This window comes from Catharus ustulatus, chromosome 1 (genome assembly GCF_009819885.2).
Source record: "Catharus ustulatus isolate bCatUst1 chromosome 1, bCatUst1.pri.v2, whole genome shotgun sequence".
Taxonomy (NCBI): Eukaryota; Metazoa; Chordata; class Aves; order Passeriformes; family Turdidae; genus Catharus; species Catharus ustulatus.
The window spans coordinates 107,871,105-107,896,429 of NC_046221.1; the positions used below are offsets into that span (position 1 = coordinate 107,871,105).

Below are 25,325 nucleotides of genomic sequence, written 5' to 3' on the forward strand. Positions count from 1 at the left end.
AAAATGCAGAACAAAACCCACACACCAAAACCAAAGTCAACTCTCCTTCAAAATCCCAAAAGAAACATCCTCCCTCTGCTCTCTTTTTTTTTCCCTACATGCTCAAACATGAAAACATAAAAACCCAAACCCCTTAAGACTCCCCCAGGCTCCTGGAATATACAGTGCCTGTGGTATTAGTTATGAAAGAATTCAAGTCATTGTTTCCAAATGCATCTCTAAGTTGGCAAGAGCAGATCCAGACTCCATTAAGCCTTTTCCCATCTCTTCTACCACACACACAGGTTACCCACTTGAACCCAACCTCGCCAAGAGCTTGCTCATCCCTTGTTTCTAAATCAATTATTCCTCCTATCTATGTATGTGAATTTCCCACAATATGATGAAGTGGCATCAAAATTTTACTTCTTTCTCTACAATGTTATCTTATGTTAGGGACTATGCAATAGAAAGGATGAACTAAAAATAATTTAATATTCCTAAACAGAAAACATAGGTTTCGGCTTGTTCTGTAGAGAAAAAAAAACACAAAAAAACCCAACAAAACCACAACTTTTTGCAGTTGGTAATCTTTAAAAATAATTCCTTTTTTGGGGGCACTCCTCATTAAAATACATCAGTAGGTGCTCTCAAAGAGGCACAAGCTGCATAAGTAATTTGATAGTTTTACTTTATTCTTAAATTGCTTATATGTATTATGTTAAATATTATGACTGATGCACTAGTTTTTGAATAATGATTGAAAATTAATTTTGTGATAATCTAGTTAGGTGAGAGAGTTCAAAATGCACACTTTCAGACAAATAAAAACACATTAAAAATAAAAAAATACTATACATAGAATACACAGAAACCGAAAAGAAAAAAAGAAGACAGACTATTGTGCTCCTTAGCTACTGTGGAAATAAGCATTCAACATTCACTGGTGGACTTTCCAATTCAAAAGATGCAATGAACAGGGTGTTTGAGAAGTCTGTACAAAGTTGATGCTGTTTATTATTTTCAGTGACAATACTGAAATAGAGATACAATCAGATATGTAGACATCATCACAACTGAAAGAGAGAAAGAAGCAAAGAGCCCTGGCACAGAGAATGCAAAATGACTGACTGATTTGAAAAGCAGTCTTGAAAAGTCAGGATAAAACTAAGGTCCTACAAACTGATTAGTTAAATGTACAATTACAAAATGCTGTGTTAAAAGATAGACAACTCTTAATGGCATCCTGGGTTCAACTTCAAGTAGAGGAAGTAGAAGCAGGAAGAGGAGTAGAAACCCTGCAGGTTAGACAAGGAATTCCATTTCAAGGAGTGAGCATTCACTGTTCCAATTCTTCCTGGTCACTGCAACAACATGGACATCTCTTTTTCAGAGTCCAAGGCAAGATACAAAACTCAGCATCAACAGGTCTGTTAAATTACTTTAATGTGACCCATGAAAGCAACCTAAAACGAAGCTGATATTTTTTATAAAATAACCTGTAAATCCCGTGGACTTTTTAAAGAGGTTGATTAATTCGAAGTGAAAACTGCTAACCAGATAAAATACTGACAACATGTTGATGTTCAGAAAAGCCAAGCACTGCTGCAAAGTGAAAAGCATTACATACTTTCCATGTCCACTACAGCTAGAGAACATTTAATGGCTTTACAGTGCAACAGACTAGCAAAGATTATTTCTCCTTTACTAAGTATCTAACTCTCTGCCAGTCAGCATAATTAAGTATCAGAATAAACTGCCCAAGGAGACAGGAATTTCCAGCAGGCAAGCCTTTAAAGAAAAGGTCTGGCAAACATCTGTCAGGAACTGAGTACAGCTTATTCTACTCTGGGGCAAATGGATGAACTGGATCTGCACGTCTCAACATTTAATGCATGCCTCACTGGAGGATGTAGTAACAAGGAAGAATTTTCTCTGTCAACAAAACCATACTAGTGTGCTATGATGAGGAACACATTTTTAATCTGTACAACAGGAACTGTCTCAGAAGGCTAACAAACAGTAGTCTGGACAGTTTCTTGATATCCCATTCCAACTCTATTGTCTGGTACTGCTACAATCAATGACAAGACAAAAGGAGACAACAGAGAGCTATATAATCTAGCAGATGTACTAAGCCCTGGGAGAACAAGCATTCTTTTTCTGCCTATCAAAGATAATTACATACTGAAGCATGTTCTGTATGGTATTAAATGGTATTGGGCACTATTGTTGCAGTCTTCCAAGGAGAGAATTAATTCTTACAAACTCCAAATGTGTTTCTCCTTTGGATGACATATCCCTAGTTTACTCCTGAGTTTGGCGATATGAGGTATAAATTAAAAGATAAATTAAAATTTCATCATGTTCATATTTTACAAAATACCTCATGCAAACAGTAGATGGTCTAGGTGTTGTATACAGCTATACTATTATTTTATGCTTGTCAGATGACCAACTGAAATAAAAATACATGTATCCTAATGCATACATGATATAAACTCAGTTTATTAACAGCAATGCTATTTCTAATAAATTGTTTTGAGTTCTCAGAAGACCTGAATGCATAGCTGATTCACACAGTTATTCACTAGTTGTTACAGCTGCATAATAAGCATTAATTTCTGGACAAATATGAAAGATTATGTCTAACAATAGCAATTACATTTATCTCTCAACAGCTAAGAGTGCACAATCAGAACTAGTTGAACAATATAAAATTATGAAATGGAAATAAAATCCTACAACTGTTTTTTTCTCTAATCTTATGTTAACCACTGGAATAGCCTCATGCCATTTAGGTCATTACAGTCTTTATTTTGTGAAGAATGAGGATTTTTTTAGTGGAGCGGTATCCTTCAGCATTACTGTTTACTTGTAAGAGGCACTGTTGTTTTATGAATATTATTTCACACCAGGGCTTAGCACTTCCTAACATCAATTACATTAGCTAATAAATCACTAATATTTTTCATACTTCTAATGCTTTAAGAACTATTACTTTTAAATTCATGCATTTTAGGCATTGAGAAAAATCCTTATTTGCTATACAGACATCTCCACTACCTTTTAAAGATATTTCATTAAAATTATCACTGTTGATTTGATCTGGTCAATCTTCACTTCAGAGTTCTATGTTTGTGTATGTAGTACAGATTTGCCTTCATGACCTTGTGTTGTTTAAACTCACACTTTACTCTTAGTGTATTACCTGCCAAATTTACAATAATTTTCTTGACAGAACCTAAATTATGACACTTTGGCAATATTTCCTCTATCTTTTCTAATCCACTCAGAAAAGTGCAGATTAGTCAAAGGCCAGCTGAACATGTCTGACAATTGTCCATGTGTTAGAGAACAGGTGTGTGACAGTTCAAGTGGTTATTTAACATAATCATGTATTCAGTTCTTCTCAAAATATGAGAACTCTATTTATAGTGTTAAAAACTCGAATACAGGAACAATAACATAACCACTTACACTCTCCATTAATAATAATTCTCCATTTTTATTTAGGATCTTATATTATACATTGTTTTGTATCATACAATTCCAAACTAAACCCTACATCATTCTAATCTCAAATTGTACACTGTACCAGGGTGGACAGTAAGCAACACTGGACAGAACAGTGTAAGCAGTTTATCAGTTTATTTTTTGGTACCAGTTTAATCAGACTATCACTGGCATTTCATATTCACAGCCTTTGTCTGACTTCCATTCCCTACTCTTTCCCTAAATTACTGAATGACACTTTCATTCCAAACAAGGACCAGAATAAACAGAAATAAAAAGAAAATCAAAGAAAACCCAACATTATTTCATCCCTTTACTAGTAAGCCAATTTCCTTTCCCCATTTTATTCTGTTATCTTCCTTTTCTTATCTAAGTAGTTCATCAGAGTGAGCAGAAAGAATTACCTTTGCCTCACTTTACCAGGACCAATGAAACAAACTGGAAAAAGGCTAAAAGGTCTAAAGGTTTCTATGAATGTTTTTGGAAGACAAAGTTACAAATACATGCTGAATCTTCTGATCTTCCTTTTTTTTAACCTCTTCCCTTCTTATATCCATTCATCAAAAAGTCTTGCAGAGAATACAGATTTCAACAACAGAGTAAGTATGACCACACACACACACACAATCCATTTTTAGAGACTACAGTTCTAAAGATTGCTAGGAAACAAACTTTCTCCTTAGGGCAATATACATGTCATTCATCATTCTCAATGCAGAGTATTATTCCAGCTTCTGCTATTCATTAGTAGTGCAGATAAACCCGTGGTCTATTGCACAAGTGTACTAGGCAGACAAATTGGAGAACTGGGTGATTTGACACTTGCCACCAGAACTCTGAAAATCATGGGATGCTTCACATTTATAAACAACAAACCACTCTTAAGCATGACTGGACTTCCCATATTCCTTCATTCTCCAACACTCAAAAGTGGAATGCACAATTTTTAGATGGGCCTCCATTGTACAGGAGCTACTCTTAAGCTTTGTGCAGCATTTGCTTTGCAGTTTTTCTTTGGTCTGCGCTCTGTCACAGTCCTTCACAAATGTTTTGTGTGTTTGTTAAACTAATACACTGTAAAATAAAATATGGATTGCTGTTCTTGTGAGTATATGAAGACTTCATATTAGCTAAGATATGCTAGGAAACTATATACTAACTTACATCAAATAAAACCAAAGTATCCAGCTTCCTTTTAAATTAACTTGAAAGTTAACAATAAAAGTCAAATTCTGTCCCACAGTTGAACTTGCAGTTAAACCAATGTAAAAATATATATCTTTTTTCAATACTAAAGATATCAGAACACAGATTCATATTTATTTCTTCCAATTACAGCAGTAAAAATAATGAAATATGCTTTATTTTACAGAAATTAAATGGACATTATTACAATTTTACCTTTCTCGCAGTTGTTTTTTCCACCATGGTGCTATTGCTGTCAGAATTTTCAACTTGAACTGTTTTTGTGGACCCAAATTTGGGCATTTTATAGCGGTTTAGCTAGTTGTATCTTGTATCAGTGGGTTCATCCTGTGTCTGAAAAACAAACAAACAACATTACATAAATATACACACTGCAGTGTCATTTCAGGACAAATGTTACTGCAGATGGTAGCAAAGCTGAATAGTACCCCAAAAAAGATGACTACTGGCTTCAAGATGACTAAAAGATGACACCTGGCTTCAAGCATCATTCCTCATGCAGCTCAACTCTTGGGGCAAAACCCCAAAAGGTCTAACATGGCTGTTGCTGGGGATGGTGTAATGAAGAAAGAACCAAGTCAGCTGTTAAACTGACTCATCCCTCTAGCTTACCTTTTGGGAAGACTGAACACTTTTGGCTATTTTAATAGGTTCACAGGTTCAATATCTCACTTCATGTTAAACGTCCTAGGGCTTAGAAAAATGAACAAGATTTGTAGCAACATCGTGAAGAAAAATTAAGCTTCCTAGCCTGGGAGACTGAAATATTGTATATTTAAAGTAATATGGACAACAAGTCAAGTCTTGTGATTTATTATCCTTTCTGTTGTATCAAGAGATGCCTGCCAGAAGAAAAATCTTCTAAAGTTTAAACTTGGAACTAGAAACCTTAATTTCCATTGTCTATCAAATCAATTACATAAGCCACCACTAGAGACAGATATATATTCACATCTACATAAAGCCCCAAGAGCTGTGTGGTGTTTCATCTCCACGGTATACCAAACAAGTGTCATTACAGACTCACATAATGGAAGAAGTCTGACTTGCCTCTTCCACAGAGGGAAGAGCCACCCTTTTTGTAAGAATGGCTGAGAGGAAAGATCACACAGAAGGTAAAACTGACAGCAGTTTAGAGCTGGTGACTTTCTATGGGTCTTTTTGAGTTGATGTATTTTGTTGCAAGTATTTAAGTAATCACAATCCTATTGAGTTATCATAATTTTATGCTTGATCAAGCCATCATTTCAGGTGCAACAATTCTATTGTTGCTTTACCATTAAGATTTTGGGATCATCATGTAGAGAATTTGTTGCTGTTTTAGGACCATGGTCATTATTTTGGTTTGATACAGTTAACTGACAACAAATCTGGTGCAGATGACTTTGAGAAAACCATTTTGCACACTACACTTGACACACGAGATGTTGATATTCAAACAAATTTCTACATCCTGCTCACACATCCATCCCCCATAAGGCTTAAACTATGGAAAACAGGAATATTTGTCTAAGATTAATACTGTTGTATACAACAATTTAGCATGCTACTTTCTTAATCTTCCAGAATAGGAGGGGAAGAAAAGTTCAAAAAGCTAAATCCTTGAGATAGAGAAGTAGGAAATGTTGCACTAAGGTCTGCTGATTTTCCTCCCTTTCCCCTACACTTGAGGAGGTTTTTTTTGTTTGCTGTTTTTTTTTTAACACTAACCACAAGCTTATGAAAAACAGGAAGAGATTAATTAGAAACAACCTCACATTGTATAACCAGAATCTTGTCTCCACTACGATACATGATACAATATTGTGAAATTCGTATGGTTCTGCTCTTACCTAAGACAAAACAAACATTAAAATATTCCCTTAATTCATGAAGCGTTAACGGGATTTATGCAGTCCTACTGATACAGAGAGTAGTTGTTCAATTTTAATGAACATCAAAGCACATGGTTATCAGCTTTTTGTTTTTAGTCACTTTTTATAACAGCTGCAGGAACAAAAAATGATTATCAGTTCAAAGAAGATAAAGAAACACTACACTGTGTTTCCTGTAATTAAAAAAAACCCCTTCCTTAATCCTAAAAGAAGCAACAAGTACAGTAGTTTCACGAATACAAGCCGCACGGATTATAAGCCGCACCCCCGGTGCCTCGACAATGTTGCTGTCTTTGTCAATAGATAAGCCGCACCCCGAATATTAGCCGCACTTTCGTTCGTCGCGAGAATCCGTGCGCAGCTTTCACAAATTGGCCAATTAGTAACAGGATCGCGGCATAGCGGGCTTTACTGGCTCGGGGCGGGGCCAGGAAGGCTCGGCCCGCTCATGGTTGCCGACGGGGCCGGGTGGCCCAGCTCAGCGCCACGGCTCGGCGGGGCTGGCGGGGCGGTGCTGCCGCCGCCGCCGGGCTCGCTGGCCCCCCTCTCCCGTCAGCACCGCCCCGCTGCCGCGTTCGCTCGCCCGGCTGGCAGGGCTGTCGCCGCCGGGCTCGCCGCCCGCCCCGCTGCCGCTTTCGCTCGCCCTGCACCGCGCCTCGCGAGCGCCGCGCCCGCCCCGCCCCGCGGCGCTTTCGCGAGCGGCGCTTTCGCGAGCGGCGCTTTGGCTCGCCGAGCGGCGCTTTCGCTCGCCCCGCCGGCAGGGCTGCCGCCGCCGCCACCAGGCTCGCCAGCCGCCCCCTCCCGTCTGCACCGCCGCCACGTTTCCTCGCCCTGACCGGCACTGCAGGCCCCCGCACCGCCGGGCTCCCCCACGCTGCTGGCCCCGATTCTGCTGGGCTTCCCCCGCTGCCAGGCAGCCCCACCCGCCGGCCTTCCTGCTTCTGCCATGCTCCCCTGCACTGCTAGCCCCAGTTCTCCCGGGCTCCCCCGCCATGCTGGCCCGGGCTCTGCCGCCCCCCTGCCCCGCCCTGCTGGCTCAGGCTCTGCCGCCCGCCCCCCACACTGCTGGCCCCGCCTCTGCCAGGCTTTCCCACCTCTGCCGGGGCCGGCCGGGCTCCAGCTTGGCTTGGGGCTGCCGCGGGCTCTCACTTCCGTGTTGGCAGCTTTTAGAATTTTGTTAATAGATTAGCCGCCCCGGAATATTAGCCGCACTTCCGGGTTTCCACCAAAATTTTGGTCAAATTGGTGCGGCTTGTATTCGTGAAATTACTGTACTATCTTCACAGAATACTACTGTGCTGATTAGACCAAACATAGTGTATTACCATAGCAGAAAGTATCTGTTTCCATGGGTTTAAAAAGTGTCAAGTCATAAATCTGCTTTTGCTCATTAAGCCTCTCAAATCTTCTAAGTTTCATTTGTAACATTTCCCATTGTATACAACATGACCACGACTACTTTAAAAAAATCATCAGCTCAGAGTTTTCTTTATTATTTTAAATAGATTATTTCTCATTGCATATGCTGCTGTTTCCTTCCCTTCCTTTTTTACTGCTACCTGGCTCCCTGAAACTACCTCCACTCCTGCTTTGCCTCTCTTTCTTTCCTGGTTTCATATGCCATTCCCTGGTGTACGACAGTAAGAAGTCAAACCTCACAAGCTTAGTAAAATTTATTAGCTTAGATTGGCTCCCTTGATCTCATTTTCCTCACCAGCAGGGGTTACACCACATGAACAAGAGTTGCCCTTCACAAAAGGCCCAGCCTTCCTGCATGTCTTACCTGGAAAGCAATAGTTTATTTTTTAAAATGGTAGAACAGAAAAACCCAGCCTCAAGTACTGTATAGAGGCAAGAGGATTATGAAAACACTTTCAAAACAGATTTCAATTAAAGGTATTTCTAATAATAGAGTTAGTTTAATATACAAATAGAACCAAATGAAAACAGAAAGCATAGGATGTTTCCATTTTCTTTACCAAATGATCAAGAGGTAGAAGCAGATGTGCAGAAAGCTCCACCTGAACATGAGCAAAACTTTACTGTGCAGATGAGCACTGGGACAGATCACCCAGAGAGGCTGCAAAATCTCCCTCACTGGAGGTATTCCAAAACCCTCTGGACACAGTCCTGTGCTGGGGGCTCTGGGATGGCCCTGCTGGAGCAGGGAGGTTGGAACAGATGACCCACCTGCCAGTCTGACCTATTCTGTGATTCTGTGATCAAAAGTAAATGTGAATTCATTAAATTTTTTACCCAAGTCAAATATGCTTTGGAAAAAATCCTGCTTTGGAAGTTCACTAAAACTGTGTCACATACTGGATTATCAAAGCAGAACCACCACACTAAGACCAACCAACAGCACTATTTCCATAAAGTGCCATTCCAACTCAAGTTCTACACAGTGTTCGCATCCACAGTGAAAATGTAGAACACGGACTTCCAGGGGAACCTAGATGTGTCTACTTTCAGTTTTCCTCAGTGCCATTTCTTAATGCAATTACTGGTTTATTAGGCAATCTTGATGGCACATTTTAAATCACCAGAAACCTAAATTAAAAGTTAAACTCTATACATTCAAATTATTCTCCTCTGTCACAACAAGCAGTGTCCTTGCTTTTCATCTGACATACAGACACAGCTGTGCTTTCCCTCAAACTGGTATCAAGTTTTTCAATACAACAGAATCTGCTTCCTACTAAAGAAACTTCTAAAGAAACAAAATCAGATATTATTATTTTATGTTTGGACATCTTTTCTGCACACTCATTACCAATCATGAGTCATACTACTGGAAATACTGCTGAACTCTTTTCTCAGTCAGTTTTCAAGTAAGGAACTAAAAATTCTGTTTTCTCCTTGAAGTAACAAAGGTAAGCATTTAGACAGATCTATGCGCAGTGACATAAAATGCCAGGATTATCTCATATAAATAACCCTGGACATAAAAAACAATCCCAAAAAAAATCTACCAACCACGAGAATTTCAGATGTAATTAGCTACAGAAAATTAGCCAAAAAGTTACTAATGCCAAAAAGTTACTGTATAAGCTTACAACTAGCACTGACGAAAAAGTTTGTCTTTACCTATGTAAAAAAGCAGGGAATTAATGCAGAATTACAATGGTGCTGTTGTCACTGTCATTCACCTCTTTGCATCTTTCAGCCTGGTCTTCTGAAAAATTAAGGCCCGTGGGTTTGCGTTAGATGCATATATATGACTCGCTTATCAGACTTCCAAGACTGTAGATGGATTTTCTTTAAATTTGACAGCAGCAGAAATTTTCAAATACATTAAGCACTCACAAATGTCATGGGAAAAGGTGGCCGGCCAGTGGATAATAAGAATAAAAATAATAATCCATCACTGTTTTTTGCATGGGAAGGTTTCAATACCAGCTTCATTACATAGTGCTTGTAAGAAAACTCCACATGAGACAGCCTTTTTAAACGATTTTCCTTTTTTCTCTTAGTTATGTGGAGGGAAGTTTCAGTTGAGACTTGCACATTACCGGAGTCAGACAAGACACAAATTGCTAAGAAATTAAGCAGCATTAGTTCTGGTGCTCACTGAACTTCTTGTTTCCTTTCTGGTTCAGTGTCATTACAGCAAAATGTTACAGGATGCTTTGGGAAGGTTTTCTTTGGTAGCCCTGTTGTACAGCTGATCTTGAAGGCTAGCTGACTGCTAGTACTCCAGCAAAGCAAGGGGGCACAAGATTAACCTTCTATGAGAATACCAGTAGTAGATGAGTTAATTTCCAAGACACTGTATCTACTCTCCTGCTCTAGAAAGCATTTACACTTAGAAAGCAGGGGTCTAGAGTAAGGCAATCTTCTCAATTACCTCTGCTTTCCTGTACTTCCCATATCTTCATCTACAGAGAAGAACAAAAACAAACTAAAAACCAACCAATAATAAATTAAAAATAGTAATAGTAATAATAATTAAAAGATCTCTCTTTTAATAAGGATTTACTCCAGACTGGAAAACAGTGAATCAACTACACCAAGTTTCTGCTAGAAATAGTTGACAGAAATGCTTCAGAATGTTTTAATAAAATTAAACTACTGAAAATGACAACTACAGTTATATCTAAATTAGCAAGAAGTAAAGAATTGTCAAGACCAAATCTGTAAAGTGGAACAGCTGGTAAAAAAAATCCCTAATATACACTAGTCACATTTAGCAGATTAGCTCTGGACTATTTCTAGTGCAGTTCCATGTACTAAATGCACATTAAAGGTTGGAGCACATTCAAAAAATTCCTAAACACATCTCCCAGCTTAAGCCAGAAGGAATCAAGCTCTGAAAACACTACACATAGCAAACTAAACTACAGTGACAAGAGAGGATAGTCACTGATTTAAACTAAGACTGACCTGATTTTCACTTCGCAATCTCCTCCTTCCCAGCCCTAGAAATTTGTCTCTTCCAAGTTTATTTTGAAATGACTGGTATGATCTAGATCACAAAGCTACTAAGAGTCTACCAAAAGAAAAAAAAAAAAGTTAGTGGATGAGTACAAGAGAGATGTCTAAGAACAGCTGAACTGAGGGAAAGGCAGGCAAAAGCCAACATTACGTATTCTGTTCAGAGAAAGCCAGCTGGCCAATCCGTATGTACACACTGGCTAATTAAGAAGTATGTAGGTAGCTCACGCCTAGCCATACCAAATGTTATCTGCATTCTGGTGGGAGTGTGTCAAAGACAGATGAGGTTAACACACTGGGAGAGAGGGAATGGGAATGGTACAAAGGACCAAAAAGCTACAGAAAACTGGTATTTTTAAATCTTGTAAGAAGCAGAGCTTTAGCAAAAAGATGTTCATTTAACTAAGTTTAACACTCTGTGTTCTTTTTTCTTCTCCTTATCAGGAAAGTGCAAATGACTTCAGTATTTTATTTCACAACAAAAGCATCCTTCAGCTAACAGCTCAGAGAAGTGTTTTCTTTCCAAAAGAGAGGTTAACTAATTATTAATGCTAAATGAAATGTGTGATGGGAGATGTAACAGCACTGCCAATTCTTTTATTCTTATGAACTCAGTGCTTCTATGCACAATTACTCAACCAGAGCCAACTGCTACACAATGAAATGGCTCCTGGTAAATGAACATGTTATCAGGTCAACATCTACCTTTTCACCTACAGTGTCCAGTAAGAAAAAAGGGTTTGAGACAGAACAAGAGATTATTAATGATATTTCAGTTAGAGGCTGGGGATGTGCTAAGAGTCACAAGGCCAGCAATTTGGTACTGTTTGGAAAGACACCATTCAGGTTACAACACACAGTAGGAAGGGCAGTGAAGTCCAGTAGTACAGGGCCAGACTTTTCTGGGTTGCAATTTAAACGTGATGTCTACAAAATGAACATCTATCTGTATTTTAACCTGGTAACTCCCACACAGAAATATGTCTAAAGCTTCAGATTAGCCAAATGACAATGTGGCTGTGACAAGGAGGCAGCCGAGAGAGAGGTTTGAGAGGACAATGCCAAGAAGGGATCGTCTCTGGGAGGAAAGCACAGGGGACTCCATGATCAACACACAAATATTTTTCCCCAGAATACTTTTTTTTTCCTGTATTACAAAAACCTCTAGTCTTGCCACTCCTATCCCTTGTAAAAAAGCATGAGCATTCCATATCCTTTCTGTTTAAATGGAGAATGACCAGCTTATCCCTGTGTTCCTTTTTCCACTACCTCCTTGGACAGATATACTTGCAGAAATGAAGTCTCAAACATTGCTGATGTCTCATGAAAATGTCAAAATGCTGGTAAAGGATTTGCTGAGAGCAAGCACTTAATCTCATAGAACATCATACAAAATACTGTTCTGAAAGGTCAAAATTTCAGTGACTACAGACAGAAAAATATTTGTACCAAGGTCTTCACTGCAGAAAACTACAACACAGCTATTCCATAATCATTTAGAGCAGCTTATTTGATCTTTACAATGAACACACTGAAAAGGTCATTATAGGCTTTATTTGAACAGAAATGGTTTTAGGTTTCTTGTACAAGTCCTATGAAAACAGCGTTACATGGATCCCTGCAAAAAAGACTTCCTCTCAACCATTTAGCAACTGAGAATGCTGCTATAGTCCAGCATATCTTACTGCTAAGTAGGATTAGGGAACATTTTAACTCCCTGGGTGCTAAAGTCAAAGTTGAATAGCTATGAAATCTAAGCAGTAGAACATTTTTTCTACAAAGCTGTTAAAGCATTAGATATATGCAGCTATAATGGACTAAATATACACTGCAGTACATCCCTTCTGGCAAGCCTGCCTCCTGCTGAAGGCTAGAGTCATATTATTCCTCACAAGTTCTAAGGCAAATACATTCTGCATAAGAAAAGATTAAATAAAAGGCTATTTGTGTACACCGTACTATTTGAGATTGTATTTTTACCATCACCACTTCCTGAATGTGGTACACACTATAATACCTTCAAATACAACAAACAGAACAATTTACCAGACTCTTTTTGCCCTGCACTCCATGGTGTCTCATTGTACTCACAATTCAGTTCTCTGGCAGTAACCAGCAAATAAATTACCAACCACTACTGACTTTAGGTAGTGCAGTAACTTAGTATGTTAGAGAGAACACTGTCTGAATGATACATGCAGTGGCTTTTGCAGATGAAAGGTGACAAGACCACTTTTATTTGGAAAATATTCACAAGGTCTTTTCACACAATTGCGACGGTTCAGTGCGTGCACATTCCAGTGTCAGGGTTATGATGAAAGAACTAAGCTCCAACACAGTCTCAAACTAATGTGCCTAAGGCAACAGTCTGTTGCTGTATTAAGTGCAAATGCAGTACCCATCACAGACATGAGTCACAAATTTGGCAGATTTTACAGCATTTGACGATAAAAATATGACAAAACATTCTTGGTTCAGAAGTGAGAAATTCTTTTTTATTACGATTTTTTTAAAGATTTGCACAATACTTGAGACAACTTTGTGCCTAGAAAATGCAAAGCTGGGATTAGTCCTACTCCTTTGCTGTACCTATTGTGCAATCTCAGAAACAGTGCCTTACCTCTCCCCTGCAGCTATTTGCCCTATGAAATTTAAGCAGATATATAAAAAAAATTGAATAAAACAAAGCATCAGCATAATAAACATATACTTCAGAAATATGTGCCATGGGATAAATTGGATATATATATATATATATAATTATTCTGGAGACTTCTCAGACACTAGTTAACATATGGAACAGACATCCTATCAGACAGCATTCCTGCATTTGAATTTGAAATGTTCAGATACCAAGATCCAAACATAAGAACTGTACAAATGTTTCTACAATAAGCAAAATAAACTACTTATTTGAATTCCATTTTATAAAGGTGTCCTTTTATAAAGTGTAACAGTAAAACAGGCATGGGTAGTGACTACTCACAATCTCCAGAACAGCTTTTAATATACTCTGAAGCCCCTACTCATTGCATGCCAGACTACACTGTACAGGGATAGGAGGAAGGCCCTAAAAAACAGCCAACACTCAGGCAGCAAGAAAGATTTTCCAATACTTCAGCTGGAATTCACCACTACTTCCTACCAAAATAAGAAATGTATCTCATAGTCTAGGAATTTCTACTAGGAAGAGGGAAAAAAAAAAAAAAGAGAGGACATGCAACTTTCTCCTATGCAGAAAACAAACAAAACCTTTGCAGTGGTTTTGTTGCACTTGCCTATATAGGACCTTGGGTTCCTACTGATAATCCCTATCTTAAGAGCTTGAGTTTACCTGTGCTTGAAGTGTCAAGTTCCACAGATTTCCCAACACTCTTCAATTGATTTCTGCGGTAGTAGTAGCACCTAGAGTTGTCAACCTCTTTACAACAAATATTCTCTATTAAAGAGCATGACTGAATCTACAGCTTTCTAGTTAAACTTTAGTAACATTTTTCTCCTCTTATTTTAACTAAACACATGCTTATTAGAGAATACAAGAACTTCATTGTACATAGAATTAAAGAGTAGTTGAGGTGAAGAGACATTCAGAGGTCCATTTAAGTCTCTCAGTTATCCAGCCACTCAGACAGACATTTTCAGCTTTAGTTGAACTTTACACAGATCAGGCTGGGTTTGTTACTTGAGCACAAAAAACACAGTAAAAGAAATACAGAAAGTACAAAACTTCCTAACTGTAGGCACTTACAAATCATGCAGCAGCACTTCACAAGCAGCACACCATGGAAAAAGAAAAATCCTTGGCCCAAGACTTAATTTACAAAATCCTATTCACTGACTGAAAACAACACACCCCAGTACGTCTTTGAGATGTTTTACACGGACTGAAGTTTAAAGGTACTATGGGTTCATACACATGGTTCATTAGAAAGATGATGCTGCAGTAATAGCTGTATATAAGCAAGAGACTACTCCTCTTCCATGTCACAGCTTGGCATTAGGAATACCCCTGCACATCTTCTCAGAGGTTTTCTTGCAATTACATTAAATGTCAGCCAAGTAAGGACTGAAACTTCTTCTGCAGTAGGTTGGATATTTCCTGCCTCACAAATTCTCAACTAAAATTCCAAAATCTACCTGTCAGAATGAAACCAACTGACAGCCTAGTGAAGTTCTGAGGAACCAATGACCACAAACAGCTGCAGCAAGTGGCTTCACCTGCCCCTAGAGAAAGAGAATCTATTTCTCACTCTTAATATGATTCCTGCTATTTCAGCTTGTCTTGATTTCTACCTTCATAAAGGGAAGAAAATGTCTACCACTTTTTTTAAAATAGAAACCCCAACAACATCCTAAATAAAGAGCAGTACCTATCCCAGACTACTCCAAAGAAATTACTATTCATAAATCAAAATTCCATCTCCCTTCACAAATATTAATCTATTTTCACAATATTGCTGGAAGATGAAAATACATTATTTCCTTCATTTTACAGATAGCAAATTAGGTTGACAGAAATAATGAAGGGAAGAAAAAAATCAAGTGAGGAGTTTGACCAATTTGCCACACTTGTAACATCAAAGAATTTATTTTTCAGATTATTTTGCATTTGATGGTAGTTAATACTATTGACTTAATTTTCAACTTCTGCAAGCAACTAGTCCTTCCACTGCAGGAGGAAAGAGGTCAGTCTCAAAGCAGATATTCCCACGCGAGGAAAATACTTAGCATGAGCTCATAAAGAGCCGATAGCTCACACAAATTCCAAAACAGACTGAAAAAATAGATAATTTCCAGGGTCAGTGTTCAGCTTCCTCCAACATGGGATCCCCTGTTCCTATAAGCTCCTCCTAAGTTAGAGAACTTATTCCAGCTTCTGCCACAGGACTCTTGGAGCAGTAACCTAGACTGCACAAATGCATTTAATCCCAGAGATTCATACAGTTTACCATTTAAAGTGGAATGTCAACAAAAACTCATCAACTCATCATGCAATTCTGCTGTGTGCAGTAGGGCAAATGAGCAGTGCTGCTCCAATATAGAGCAGACAGCATTTCTGGTACAGCAGAAGGTAAGGGTTAGCCACACTGTAGAACACAGCAAGAAGTCATGCAAATACAGACAAGAAGCACTCGTTTAACTTCTTTTGCAACACACTCCTCCCATTTCCTTCCTCTACTTTCTCTGAAGTTTCCAGTCTCAAACAGATTCTGAGATCCTCCCACTGCTAATGTCACTCCACACATCAAGATTATGAAAAAAAAGAAGAAAGCAGTTTGTTGGTATCACACTTCTAAACTCATATGGAATTAATTACTGTTTATGTCTTTCCAAGGCACTGCAAAAAAACGCATAAAAACTAACGTTTTGTCATAATATCCTTGCAGGTGCTATGTCAACCAATTAAATATTGTTTGGCATGTAAGACCTAAAAATTATCAGCAGAGCATGACAGAGGAAAAGAAGAAGGATCTGAGGTATCTATAAATGGCCTTTAAAGTTCCTCCACATGGATTATTGAACAGGGAAGAACTAAAGAAAAAAAACAACAAAACCAAGTGTGGTAGGCTAATGCCTAGCTTTAACATCTCATAGCAATATACTGATTATTGAAGACCAAGTATCCAGAAAGATATCTTTAAAAGGATGGGACACTCTCAAATAATTATTTAGATTCAAAGACCCTAAACCTGTGTAAACCTATCTGCACCAAGACTCATGCAAAAGAAGACACCAAGAAACTGCCAGCAAAGCCTTGTACAGTACTGAGAAAAGGTAGAAAGAAAATGGAGGAGGGAGATGATGAATTCTTTTCCCAGATGACTCTCTCTCTTCCATACTTAAAAAAAAAAAAAAAAAAAAAAAGCCTTAGGAATTAATCTGTTTACATAATGTTATTTAGGGAGAAAAACAATGTTGACAAACACGACCTGGACAGACAGGATGGCATAACGCTGAAAAGAGGTGAGCAGGGAAGGTGGTGCTTTGCAACAGGGGTCCCTAAATAATGTTTGATATAAACAGAGAGTTGAAATAGATGAGAAGGTACCTGAAGAAACAGGAAAGTAGGATCAAATACCATGACTTCTTTTTTAAATTTTTGAACAAAAATAGTTTTACAAGTCTGAAATCCTAAATATTAGTTGTTTAGTAAAAGGAACACACAGGGCCAAGGAACTCTTTATAGTAAGTACTCTGATTTATACAGAAATAGTACAGATGTCTATATTCAGAACAGACTTTCAGAACAGCAATTCTACCAGTTTAAGATTATGGAATTCTCCGGTATTTCAGAGAAGTTTTTGAAGGGCTGTGGGATTGCTTAATAGGGAAGCATGTAGAGTAGACACATATATTACAAATGAACTTGCAAACCCATAGTCTTAAGTAATTAATAACTTTCACAACAGGCTTGGAAAAAGGTTACTTTCTAGAAAAGCATAAAACAGTAGAATGTTTGATATCACAGTGGCATCCCAGATTGTACAGGAATGGCACAATCTTTACCAATAAGCCAGTATTATCTTGCAAAAAAAGGCAGACCATTCTATTACCACTATCTGTTAATTCATATAATTTCCTCTCAATAACCAAGAAAAGTGCTGCACTGAAAGCATTTACATTTTATGAAAACACTGTTTTTAAATTGAACAGCTTAAAGTACAAAAGCTGCAAGTTTGTGGAACTTGCATAACATAAACCAGATGATATTTTCATTAAAGAATGGTTAGGAATTATTTAAAAGCAGAAACTCCTCCCTGATTCTGAGAGACTTGTGTTGAAGCTTCTCTTTATGCATATAGATACATGTTCCCTACCACAAAATGGGAAGGATAAGATGTAAGAAATGAATATTTAGGAATAGGGTTATTTCTGGTAATGTCCTGGCATTATCAACAAACAGAAACAAACAAACAAAAAAAGCACTGCCTCTCCCAGAATGGTGACAAATCTTCCTTTCAGAAGTCAGACATCAGCTCTCATTTCAGCGTGGCAGGAGTGGCTCCTACATAGTGACAAGGGTCATCATTCCTTCTGAACCATTTACATTATTTCTACAGCATTCCCTCACGTGAGCCAGCAAGGAACTGAACGGGTGCCAGAATTCAAGATGAATCTGAAGGACACTTGTCAGTATTGTATTATTCTCAAGTGCATTTCTCTATTCTCAGATTAAACCTTTGTCTTTTCAAGGAGGGTACTAGCATTACTGTTCTTTCACAGTCTGGCTGCTCTGCAAGGAATCACTGGAAAGAAACAAACAGAAAGAACCAGTACAAACAGAACAGCTTGAATAAATGTTTTTCTTCTTTAAAGAATTACAAAGGGTCATAAAGAAGGACGAAATTCCTTTGCAGATGGCCTCAATATTAAAATAATAATTTCTGAATAAATTCTCTTATTGTTAATTATACTTCAGCTACTTTTCACATTTCTCTTTCGGCAATAGAAAATGATTGTTTCACTTTCAGTTTCTCACTCACAAGCTTACTCAGAGTCAAGCACCGGAAGAGACTTTTTCCATTAAGTTATAGCACAAGTAACGTACAGAAGACATAGATGTATTTGTCCTTCTTTAAACAAATATCAGAAACTGAATTTTTAACAGGAGAAATGAAGTGCAAAGAAGTCTGACTTAGGTAACCAGCTAATTAGTAAATTAAATAATTTTCAAAAAAATTACTTAATTAAGAATCTATACAGCAGAACTTGGTAGAATGTACCACAGCTTTACAAGACTACCACACAGAGGCAGTACAAGAAGAATACATCCTTTGACTATTAAAAATTAGGAAAAACACATTAACTACAACAGCTGAAAAAGAAGTTCTATTACATATTTGAATCAAAAAAAAGTTTGACAGTTTTATAATTTATCAAGCCTTCAACAATACATTCAGCAAAGAATCCCAACAGACTAACTAAAATTAGAAGATAATATTTTACTTGCACTGTTGGGCCAAATTCCAGGTTCAACTGGTTATGACCATAAGCACATTGCTCTAGCCTGCAGGGAGCCTGGGAAGGACTAGATGGTGGGGTCAGATGGGCTTCCTGACCTCATCTAGTCTGTTATTCTGTCCCATGAATCAGAAATGCAGATGGTCTTCACCTCAGCAGCAGGATGGCTACAGGCTGTTCTCTCCTCCTGCTGACATATTCAGCATAGGCAAAGGTTTGTGCCTTCTATATTCTCCAGAAACTTATGTATGTAGTCAGGACAGCATTTATTCTAACAAATCCCCACATCGGTGGCCAGAAGAACTGGTGCATCTTGTGAGTACGGGCGTCACACTCCAATGGTACCAGGACGACTGTGTAGAATGCAAACATTGTATTCCTACTGAGGGTAAGACCTAGGTGTCAACATGAACTTTTACACGGAAAAACCACCTCACCTCTTAGAATCAGACACAGATAAGTCTCTGGAGTGCCTAAAGGGATCACTCTTTATTCTCAATAGTCTCTCAAGAGAAAGGAGATCCTTGATTCTACAAAGAGGAATTCTATTCCAGGGAAATAAAAGAATATGCTAGCCCAAGAACTCTGGCTCTTAGGAGCCAAAGGCACTTATGACAAAATCCATTAGTCCTTCCTTTAAAGCTACAAGTCTATAAACTTGAATGTTCACAGGTGCTTCCTCTTGAGTCTTTTTTAGGATGAGCTATGGGTTCAAAGGAAACACCTGCACAGTTTAGCTAAATATGATACACTCTTTAAACTACTTGGAGAAGTGGAGTTGTAAACGTCAGGTTTGATCTACTGGTTATTACTTAAAGATGTAGCTAAGTAAGTATTTTTCAATTAAGAAAGACTATTGAATATGTAGAATCGACCAGAATAAAACTTAAAAGCCTTTTTATCAGTACTTAGACAAACATATGATAAGCAAACCTACTGCCAAGCACTTTTCAACTCCTGCCATAGGAATCTACCTTCTCTCTAGCCTACAGATCTCCAGGACAAGAGATTTCATAACTATGCCATATGTTATTACCTCAGTAATTTCTCTTTAAATCTTCATAAACTAATGATAATTTGTCAATCTAAAATCAAGAAAACCCACAACTTACCTGCAGCACTGCCAGAAAGAACATTACATAAAACACACACAAAAGGCCCTTCACAGGCTAAGAACAGATGAACTGCTAACACCTACTCACAGTCCTTCAGCTATAGCAGGATTCAGGACAGGTAAAGCAGGTAGCTGGAGTACTACCATTCATAAGAAGAATCTAAAGCAGTAGATGCAAGACAGAAAGCAATCTTGGCTTACTCATGGGTTCTCAACTGGCTAACAGAAGTTTCTGCCTGGGCTAAATTGTGAAGACATGCAAGATATTCAACATGCTTTATTGCCACCTCTTGGCCATCACCAAATCTCACAAAAATAACAACAAAGTCATCTGTCAGCTCCTACAGAAATAATCTTTCTTCAGGGGAAAAGAGATAGCGAGGGAACAGATGGAGAGGAAACAGAGAACAAGCAGAATACTGTTTGAAGACAAGTATAACTATTTAAGGCTGTAAAACTACAGTGAGTACTGCAGTTAACTTTCATTGAAGTTTTACTGTATCATCTGGAGAATAGAAGAAACTGGAAAGCAAACAACCAGTTATTTTCAAGACAAAAACCAAGATTTTTTTTATTTGCTTAAAAAAGGTAAAACAGGCGTCAAAACACCTGTTTCTTCTTGAAGTCAAAAGATTAATAGAGTAGCATTATCCACACACAAAAGAAAATAACACGAAATGAAAGGTCCATTTTCCCTTCACTATTAAACTAGTAGTAAGAACCCAGATTAGCAGGTTGCTGAAGAGTACAGAGAACCACAGAAAGTTGACTTCTCTCAGTTGTTTGTTGCACAGACTACTGAAGGAAGCAAACAAGAAGACATTTCCACAAACCAGCTAAGACAATTACCTGGCCAACAGAGCTTGAAAGGTTTGATAGCCAGACACCTCTTTAATAGAACTAATGCAAAAGGCTTGGAAAGAGAAGGGAAACCATAGGAAATGTCTTTATACACAAGCTCATTTCTGCTGTCATCAAACAATGGAACTTTTTAAGAACTACCACAGAACACCTGGAAATATGTAAGATTTATTTGGGATTTGTTGCACTGAATACATTCTGAAGCCCACAGAAGAGGGGGGGAAAAGTGCTTTCTACCTCTGACGCTTTCCAGCCTCATGAATGTAAGACATAATGCAAGGAAAAGCTGTTCCACTACTCTCTAACTCCAGCAAGCTACTCATGGGTAAAAAGCAGATACAGGATCAGAGGAGAAAATAGATAAAGTTTTCCTCCCCAGAGTCCATTTTTAGTTTTTGCCTCTAATATAGCCCCTAATTCTGTCTCTAGTGTTGCTAATGGTTTTTCTTAACATAAACCAGTGTAAAATCAATCCTCTTGTGACATTATCACTACCTAGAGCACTGTGTAGAAGCCATGAAACTGAGGAGCACTTATACATTTGTTGCTTGCAAAAGAGAAAAGCAGTTGCAGCAGACATAAGGATGCTTCATCAGATCCAGGGAAATAATCTAAAATAAACTAAGGCAAAATCATACTCTCAAGGGCTTCATGTCTCTACATGAATATTTAGTCTTTAAGCAAGGTGGCAATAAAGGTCCTCAACTGCCTCCACAAGATTACAGAAGAGCTTTTAGGACTTTTCTATGTTCTGGAATAATAATGAACTGACAAGAAAAAAAAATATAGATGTTAGCAGAGCTCTGACTTCTGTTATCCTGTTAATAAAATCATTCAGTGTAATAACACAAAATGCAAGACTGAGTTTGTGCTAATATTTATTTCATACCATCTGTCACTAGAGTCTAAGTAGAGACTAATGATGTAGTTAAAAAATAGTTTGATTTGGAGACTAAATGACCAATCAACATTTATAATACTCCATCTGCAATAGAACACGGAAAAGAAGAAACACCAAACAGTCATACCCAGCCCAGCGCTTTCTAAATAAGATCCAAAAAATGTTACAAGTAGGTTGTTCGGAGTGTTTATATTAACAGTGTGGTAGCAGGTTAATCATTACATATTTTGTGATCAATAGTTTTTTCCAGTTTTAAAGAGGACCAACTCCAGTAGACTCTCAGGCAATTTCATTGGCCTAAGATTGTCTAAACATGGTCAATCAATTCAACAAATACAATTAGTTTTCCTGCCTGTATGCCCAATACTGAGGAAGAAGTTCTGAATACCAAGGAAGAAGTTCTAACTCAGTCATTTCTAGGTGCCTGTATTTCCATAAAAAAGGATATCCAGGACCTACTTAAGTTAAAGCTGTAACAGCTTATGGAGTTTCTAGCAATTTAAACAGACATCTAAGGGTAAAGAAGTAAGTAAAGAAACTGGTTTTGACAATCACTGGTGACCACTGATTTATGAACACAGATATTCAACTTTCAGTGTAAGCTTTTAATCATATGGTTAAGTGGTAACATAGCAATACCTCCTGCAACTAGCACCAAGCAAACATAGAAGCTTAACACAAGCACTCATTTAGCCTGCTTATTAAAAGGCCCTTTCCTCTAAGAAGTCACCTATTGTGCAAGCCTGTTGGAAGAAACTGCACACAGACTTCAGTTTGTGGCATGGGGCTTGCTTTCTTACACAACATCTGTCCTAAGCTTTAATGTGTGTAGAATTCTGAGTTCACAAACGATTTTGAATAATCCTCTGGGTGGGAGAAGAACACACAAAGAGATGGCAATAGAAAGGCAGAAATATTTATATTTGAAAGACTGAGCTGTCATCTTTGTGAAAGAATCAAAGACTCTCTGATCAACTGCCCACACTCAGTGATTGCTACAGAAAAGCCAGGAAATAGGAAAAGAGACTCACACACCACACACTGAAAAGCTGACATTGCCACAAGAAAGCCACATGGTCCTCTGGGTGCCAAGAAAAACACTGGTACTCCTTGACATTTTAGCTTGCACAACACATACAGAAAAGTAGAACTATTAAGGGGGGAGGTGGAGTGTAAAAAGACACAGACAATCAATGGTTTCACCATTACCTTCTCAAAGAAATATTCTGCTGTACTTCAAACCCTACAATTTTATTTGAACAGACTGTTTCTCAAGCCTGCACCAGAAATCTACTAAATTCACAGAGGGTGACATTAAGGTCCCCAGCTGATCAAGTCACAAGGTCAGCAGGGAGTCTGAATTTCCATCTCAAAGAATGAAGAAAAGCAAGAGACACAACACCTGCACAGACCTCAAATAGTAAGAACAGCTGAAATACCCTGACATCTCAGATAATGCTGAAGATCTGTTGCTCTGGTGACTTTTACCCAGCTAACTATAGCAAAGGATTACAGCAAAAGAAATAAAGAAAACACAGGTTTCTTGCAGCTACACGGCACCTGCACAGCAGCTCACCCATGTCCCTACCTACAGTAACCAAGAATTGAGGACAACCAAGTTACCATGAACTTGTATGCTGAAAAACACCCACACCCTTACTGTTTCAAAATTAAGAGAGAAGGATGTGCCTCCAACCTCTAAATCATGGCTTGTTAATAAACAATTATTTTAACAATAGTTAATGATTTTTATAGACATCATGATCTCACCCTTTCCTAGCATTCCAAGATTAGAGAATTTTTTCCTGGAACATAAGTACATTTGGACGGCTCCACATCTGTCCAATAGCTTTTTGTTCCTATAACCATCACCACTCACACACTTTCCTCCATTAAAGATTTGTTTGATCCCATGAGTTACCTTGTAATTCAGAGGCACAAGACTCCCTTTCTTCCGTATCACATAGGCCACAGAAGAAAGGTATGGAACACAGTGACAGTGTCCAGGCAATTTCCACAGGAGCTCTAGCTAATAACACTGATATTAAATAATAGTAATAATTATATTGGAATGTGCTGGTTAGGGAGGTGGTGGGACCAGGGCCCCTGAAGGTGTTTAAGGGAAGACAGGACATGGCACTTAGTGCCACAGTCTACTTGACATCACAGTGTTTGCTCACAGGTTGGACTCAACGACCTCAGAGGTCTTCTACAACCTAACTGATTCTGCGATTCTGCAAAATATTTATTTTACTTGGGAGTTTAAAGAAAAAAAAACCCCTTTAATTTCTTATCACATACACAACCTTTAGGGGGAAGAAAAAAGATTAAAAAAACCCCAAACCCAAAAACCCTCCAACAAAACAAAAAACCCAAGACTGAACATTATCAATGGTACCTCGAGAGTCTGACAGGGACTAGAATGAAGAACTGAGCCTGGCATCCTCTCATTCCCTGCCCTTCCTTTGTTGCCTGCTGTCACCTGTGCAGCGCGAGTTGCCGCGCTCCATCCATATCGGCGGCTGCCCGGCGCTGGCAGGGAAGGCAGGGAACGCGTTATCCCGCCGAGCAGCCAGCCAGCCTCGGCGGGGTCGGCACCGGCGGAGCAACTCCCGAGGCTGCAGGGAGCAGCCGAAATTCCCGACACGGAGGCGGGGCGTGTGTGTTATGTGCGTGTGTGTCCGTGTGCTGTGTGTGCTCTGTGTGTGTACACTGCCATGCCGCGCTCGGCACCCGCGCGCCGCTCGCCCGTGCCGCCTCCCCACCTTCCCCGCACATTCCCGGCCCGGCCTCCCGCGGGAACCTCCCGTAGGCGGCGGGCCCCTCACGCCGGGCGGCGGGGCAGGGGCAAGGCTCGGCGGGCCAGGCGGTGACAGCGGCGGCCATGGCTCCCGCCGCGGCGCTGACGGGCTGACAGCGCGGCCGGACGGAGCCGGGCGGGAGGCGCGGTGCCCACAGCCCGGGGGGACACGGCGGCAGCGGTGACACCGCCGAGGCGGGCACCGGGTGGGCGCTCCCCGGGCTCAGGGACAAGGGGGCGGCACCCCGCGAGCACCGGGTGGGGCCGGGGGATCCCGCCGCGCGCCGGGAAGGTGCGCTCCGGTCCTTACCTTCTCCCGGGAGCGCGGCAGCGGGACGCGTCCTCCTCCGGCTGCTGCTCCTGTGTCTGTGGACGGCGCGGCCGCGGGGAATCGGGCAGGGCAGCGAGTGCCGCCCACAGTGCCCAAGGGCTGAGGCTCAGCCGCGGCTCCGGGCGCTGGGGCTGTCGGGGATTGCAAACACCCCGCCCGCCCTTCTTCTTTCTTTCCTTCCTTCCTTCACTCCCTCCTTCCTTCTCTCCCTCCTTCCCTCACTCCCTCCCTCACACCCCGCGCCGCCGCTCGGCTCCCCCCGCCCCCCTCCCAGCGGCGCTCCCATTGGCCGCGCGCCGCCCACGTGGGCCTCGCGCAGGGCTCGGGACGCGGGCGAGCGGTGCCGC

The 25,325-nt window shown here is 39.7% G+C and overlaps 1 protein-coding gene across 2 annotated transcripts in view; it reads right to left on the reverse strand.

Annotated features, from left to right (window-relative positions):
* The window catches only part of ANKRD12 (ankyrin repeat domain 12), a 59,916-nt gene extending 34,845 nt beyond the window's left edge, over positions 1-25,071 (reverse strand). The window contains exons 1-2 of one of the 2 annotated variants that reach the window (XM_033052735.1): positions 24,958-25,071; positions 4,897-5,034 (exon numbers count right to left, since the gene is read on the reverse strand). In XM_033052735.1, coding sequence (XP_032908626.1) covers positions 4,897-4,983 — 87 coding nt within the window. In that variant the 5' untranslated portion in view covers positions 4,984-5,034; positions 24,958-25,071. Of the gene's footprint in view, positions 1-4,896; positions 5,035-24,957 lie in introns of those variants that run through there. The other variant, XM_033052743.1, reaches the window with a different exon arrangement.
* Between the last annotated feature and the right edge of the window lie 254 nt (positions 25,072-25,325).